The 6,000-nt window shown below is 41.6% G+C and overlaps 1 protein-coding gene across 5 annotated transcripts in view; it reads left to right on the forward strand.

Annotated features, from left to right (window-relative positions):
- Positions 1-6,000, forward strand: part of LOC109925807 (collagen alpha-1(XXIII) chain-like) — a 170,124-nt gene that overhangs the window by 102,422 nt on the left and 61,702 nt on the right. For all 5 annotated transcript variants that reach the window (XM_048603849.1, XM_048603854.1, XM_048603853.1 and 2 more), the window contains one exon: positions 3,667-3,774. In XM_048603849.1, coding sequence (XP_048459806.1) covers positions 3,667-3,774 — 108 coding nt within the window. The remainder of the gene's footprint in view (positions 1-3,666; positions 3,775-6,000) is intronic.

The following is a 6,000-nucleotide window of genomic DNA, read 5'->3' on the forward strand; positions in this document are numbered from 1 at the left end:
AGTTTATCCCCAGTGTCGATAAGTGAAATTATTTGAGTAGAAATTCATTTTATTTACATTAATTCATATCTATTAGAATGTAAAGAAATTAATAATTATTGTAGTTCTATTAATATTTTAAGATAGGTCATACTAATTAATTTCAGAAATTACAAGGGGTTAAAGATCAATTTTGGCAACTGAAAGGAATATAATTGGTGGCCAATCCATTAGTTTGTGCCTCAGTCAAAATTACATTATGTCACTGCTAATAATCTTACAGCACAGAAGGAAGTCTATCATCATAGAATCCCCTACAGTACGGAAACAGGCCCTTCAGCCCAACAAGTCCACACCGATCCTCAGAGCACCCCACCCTGACCTATACCCCACATAATCTACACATCCCTGAAAACTATGGGCTATTTAGCACGACCAATCCACCTAGCCTGCACATCTTTGGACTGTGGGAGGAAACCGGAGTACCCAGAGGAAACCCACACAGACACTGGGAGAATGTGCAAACTCCACACAGACAATCACCCAAGGGTGGAATTGAACCTGGGTCTCTGGCACTGTGAGGCAGCAGTGCTAACCACTGAGCCACCATGTCACCCCTGTGCAAACGTTTCTTTATTTATTCATGGGTTGTGGAAGACACTGGCTGAGCCAGGATTTATGTTCATTTCTAGTTGCCCTTGTAAAGGCTGGTAGTGTGGTGATTGATCCTACCAGAGTTCAGGGATACAGGTCCTTGCAGTCTAGTGTTTGGACTACAAAATGTCCCTCAAGTCAAGTATAACCTGTCCAAGGAGTGCGGATAATGCAGTCAGGGGACACCAGTCTGATGGACGTGGGCCAATTTTTCCCACAATGAGACAAAGGGGAACTTTCAGCATGATGGAAGTGGATGGAAAAGCAGTTAGTAGTAATGTAGCAGCAGATGAGGTATCCCTAGTAGATGAGTAGGAAGTGCAGAGGCCAGCAAGGGTTCGTTTGGCAGGGTGAGCCTTTGAGTGGACGTAATGCATGCAATAGTGACTTACAACCTCAGCTGGTTGAAATCCGAGAAATCGCTTGTGGAACTTCAGTATACAGAGGACAACATCATCTCCACTTTCTCAGAAGAGAATATTGAAGCCTCGCTTAACGCCTTCATGGAAACATTTAACAGAATTGGTCTCAGCCCCAACCTCAAGTCCTTGACAAACATGTCCCAGGACAAGTTTTGGTCTATCCCTCCACTAAGATCAATGGACAAATCCTCCCAAATGAGGAACATTTCTCCTACCTGGGGAGGTACCTCTCATCTAAAGCTGACATCATGTGGAGATCCAACATCACATCCAAATGCCTAAGAATGAGAATCTTTGACGCAACAACTGTACTGATACCAAGAGCCTTGTGCATAAAACAGCTCTCCTTCTAGTTCTTCTATATGGCTCCAAAATCGACAGCTACATATGGATGTAGTCCTGAGAAAGCCCTGAGAAGAACATGTATCCATACTGTCTGAGAGAGATTCTCTGCATCAGCTGTGAGGACAGCGGGTAGTAACATCAGTGACCTTGAAGGACCTAATAGCACCAACATCGAGATAATGATCATCCAAACTAACTCTGCTGTGCTGGCCACATGCTTCAGATGACTGAATTCCAAATTCCAAGGCCGAGATCTTTGCATAGATCAAGGAAGGTGCTCAAATGAGAGCAGGACAAAGGAAGCATTTCAAAGTCTCCTTGCAGGTTTCCCTCGAGATCTGTAACATAGACCCTGATGCCTGGAATACCCTCGCTCAGAAGAAACTGATTTGGAGGAAGCTCCTGTATGTAGGGACACAATTCTTTGAGAACACCCATTTGCTAGAGGAAGTAGGAAAAAGGATCTGGAGAGAAGAACGCCAATGATCTCAAGCCAATGACAAATTCCACCTCCTGGAAACACCTGCCAAATGTGTGGTTGGAGATGTGGCTGCAGATGCTAGAAATCTGTAACAAAAACAGAAATTACTGGAGAAACTCACTAATCAGTCAGCATTTGTGGAGCGAAAGCAGAGTTAACATTTTGAGTCCGGTGACCCTTTTTCTGAAGAAATTTTGATTCTGCTTTCTCACCACAGATGCTGCCAGACCAGCTGGATTTCTCCAGCAATTCCTGTTTTTATTTCATTTATTCATTGAGCTTCTTCCTGAGCTCCACTCAGGGCTCAGCACTGACCTGGACTGCTATTTGGTCCCATGTTAACTGTGTGTCTCCTGGTGTGGTGTAACCTCCTGTGGCTGTAGCAGGAAAGGGAATAGCCCACCTCTCCTCCACAGTGTTGACCATCACCTCCAGGCCCCACTGTCAGTGAGATGTGAGGGGAGGAGGGGAGTGAGCTTTCCATCTGGGCCATGTTCTCAGTGATAATGGTGAGTACCATGGTGTGAAGGGTGGTCCCTGGCTTGCATTGTCTCAAGTGGTGGGCTTTTAAGATGGCACCAGTGACCTGAATGTGGAAGATATGGGCAGTGGCCAGCACATCCAACTCTCTTGCCATGTATTTCCATAAGAATAGCACCAAAGAGCCTAGTTCCATAATTGATGAGGTGAAGAGTCACAGCGAGAGAGGTCTACAGCACAGAAAAATGCCCTTTGGCCCATTCAATGGTCAAAAACAAGCACCTAAATATTCTAAACCCATTTTCCAGTGTTTGGCCCATGGTCTTGCGAGCCTTGGCATTGCAAGTGACATATGTCCCAATTAAGTTGGTGTTCAGCTTAAAAGCGAACTTGTAGATAGTGTTTCCATCTACCTGCTGTCCTTGTTCTTCCAAAATTATAGAGGTCGTGGGTTCTGGGGTGCTGTCAAACTACTGCATTGCATTTATTGTGGTGTACACAGTACTACCACAGTGGAAGGAGTGAATGTTTATGGTGGTGGATGAACAATTGTGATGCTTTGTCTTGGATCATGTTCAGCTTTTGGAAGTGTTGTTGGAACTGTATTCATCCAGAACATTTCCTCACCCTTCTCACCTGTTGCTTGTAGATAGGGACAGGGTTTGGGGAGTGAGGAGGTGAGTTACTGACCATAGAACATAGACCCATTTTGTGTCGACAATATTTATATGGCTACAGGTTAAGTTTCTGATCAATGATGACTGCCAGGATATTGATGGTGGAGGGAAGGAGGGATATTCAGCTATAGTAATGCCATTGAATGTCACTCTTTCTGCTTTTCAAACCAGTTTCTTGACTCTATCAAAACCATTCATGATTCTGAATGCATTTATCAGATATCATCTTGACCATTTCTTCTTTAAAGTGAAGAACCCTAGTTTCTCTCCATGTAATTCAAGGTCCTCATTCTTAATATAATTCTCGTAAGTCTCTCATGTATCTTCTCCAAGGCTTTAACATTCTTCCTGAAGTGTAATGTACAGTATTGAACACAACCTGAAAACTAACCATTGTTTTATAATGGTCTAGTATAACTTCTTTGCTTTTTATTTTATACCTCTGTCAAGGATCCTAAATGCATTTTTAACAGTCTTCTCATTTTGTCCTGCCACATTCAAAGATGTGTGTACTTATATGCCCAGGTCTCTGTTCCAGTATCATTTACTTCATGTTCCCTGATCTCATCCTTCCTGCCAAAATGTGTGACTTGTTCAACATTAACTCTGTTTATGTTTCAATGTACAGGGTGATCAAGGCAATCCTGGACCATCAGGTCTTGGTGGTCCTGTGGGTCCAACAGGACCCCGAGGAGATCCAGGGAAGGATGGTGTCCGTGGACCTCCAGGTGCAACTGTAAGGAGATTTATTACCTATTCAAAAACATAGCATGTGTAAGCTATAAAGTAAATTTTATGTAATTAATTTTCTTACTGTCCAGTTTTTAATCTGCTTATTTTGGAGTAACTGACATAGGGTAGTGGCTTTGACTGTAAAACAAAGCAGATGATAAAAAAAATTGGCAGCCACTTTACACCCTCCCAAAAGAATGCCGAAAATTCATTTCCCTCTGAGAGAAGAAATTCTTCCTCATCTTTGTTTGAAAAGGGTGACACCTTATTCCTAGATTGTGCCCACTGGCCCTGGACTTTCGCAGAAGTGGAAATAATCTTTCTCTCTCTACCCTGTGAAGTTGCCTAAGAATCTTCTATGCTTCAATAAGGTCGCCTATCATTCTTCTGAACTCCAATAATGCCCAACCTCTTCTTGTAAGACAGTATCTCCGTACCTGGGACCAGCCTAGTGAACCTCCTTTGGACTACCTCCAATGCCAACATATCTTTCGTAAGATAAGAGGCCCAAAACTCTTCACAGTATTCCAGCTGTGTTCTGACTATTGCCTTGTATAGTCTTAGCAAGAGCTCCCTATTTTTATGCTTCATTCTCTTTGAAATAATTATTACCTGATTACCTTATTACCTGAACTTGGATGCTAGCATTTTATGATGTGTGCACAAGGAGTCCCAAATCCCACTGTACTATTGCTTTCTGTAGTTTTTCTCCATTTAAGTAACATTCAGCTCCTGCATTCTTCCTGTGAAAGTGCATAACCTCACATTTTTCCACATTGTATTCCATCTGCCAAGTTTTTGCCCACTTGCCTAACCTGTCTACATCTCTCCGCAGACTTTTCGTCCTCACCACCTGTCTTCCTATTTTTGTGATATCTGTAAATTTGGCTATTGTACATTCACATTCCTCATCCAAGTCGTTAATATATATCGTAAATAACTGGGGCCCCAGCGCTGATACCTGTGGCATTCCATTAGTTACAGGTTGCCATCCTGAAAATGTCTCCCTGTCCCAACTCTCTATTTTCAATTAGTTAGCCAATCCTCTTTCCATGCTAATATACTACTTTCAACACCATGGGCACTTATCTTTATTAGCCTTTAGCAATTGGACTCCGTCTCTTCCAAACAGGTTGGTCAAGTAATTAAAGACATAAAATCCACCTTTTATATCTTTTAAAAGTTTGGCTTGCCTCCTCATCTGATATTTTGATAACAGTAGGTGAACCACCATGCTCCAGTGTGTGGACATTTCAGTCCCAAGATGTCATGTGGTAAACCCAGCTCAATCCAGAAATTGTCCAACATCATTTCATTTTATTCCAACTTCCTTCAATTTTATTTTTAAGAACAAGGTACTTGCAACAATATTTAACCAATTTGCTGGAGTACTTTGAAGTAGTAATGTATTGTGGACAAAGGAAACCTATGGGTGTAACGTACTTCGATTTTCAGAAGACATTTGAAAAGATGCCACATCAAAGGTTATTGTGGAAAATAAAAGCTAATTTTATTGAGAGCAACATATTGGCATGGCTAGATAATGGGATAACTAACAAGAAACAGAGTGTAGGCATAATTGGGTAATTTTGTGGCAAGATATAACTCATGGCATGACACAGGGATCAGCACTGGGCCTCAATTTCTTACAATTTATATAAATGACTTGGATGAAAGGATTTATGATTACTACGTTTTACTGATGACTCAAAGTTAGTCAGAAAAATAAGTTTTAAAGGCTACATAAAGAGGCTAAATAGAGACGTAGATGGTAACTGATGGGACAAAGATAAGTCAAATGGGGTATAATGTGGGCAAATGTGAAATTGTCCATTTTGGCAGGAGAAATAAAACAAAAATAAACATATAACCTAAAAGATGAGAGATTGCGGAGCTTTCTGATGTAGAAGAATTAGAGTACCCTAATGTATAAATTACAAAAGGTTAGTATACGGTACAGTAAGTAATAAGGAAAGTTAATGTTATCAAAAGGTTACCATTTATCATGAGCAGAACTGGATACAAAAGCTTGAAGGTTATGCTTTAGTTATTTTGGGCGTACTTGAGACCACATCTGGAAAAACTTGAATCATCTTGTTTGTGATCAGCTGCTAGCTGGGCATTAATGGACTGTGAGACAACAAGGTGCAGGGCTGGATGAACACAGCAGGCCAAGCAGCATCATAGGAGCAGAGAGGCTGACGTTTCGGGCCTAGACCCTTCATCAGAT

Source organism: Rhincodon typus, chromosome 12, assembly GCF_021869965.1.
Source record: "Rhincodon typus isolate 14 chromosome 12, sRhiTyp1.1, whole genome shotgun sequence".
NCBI lineage: Eukaryota > Metazoa > Chordata > Chondrichthyes > Orectolobiformes > Rhincodontidae > Rhincodon > Rhincodon typus.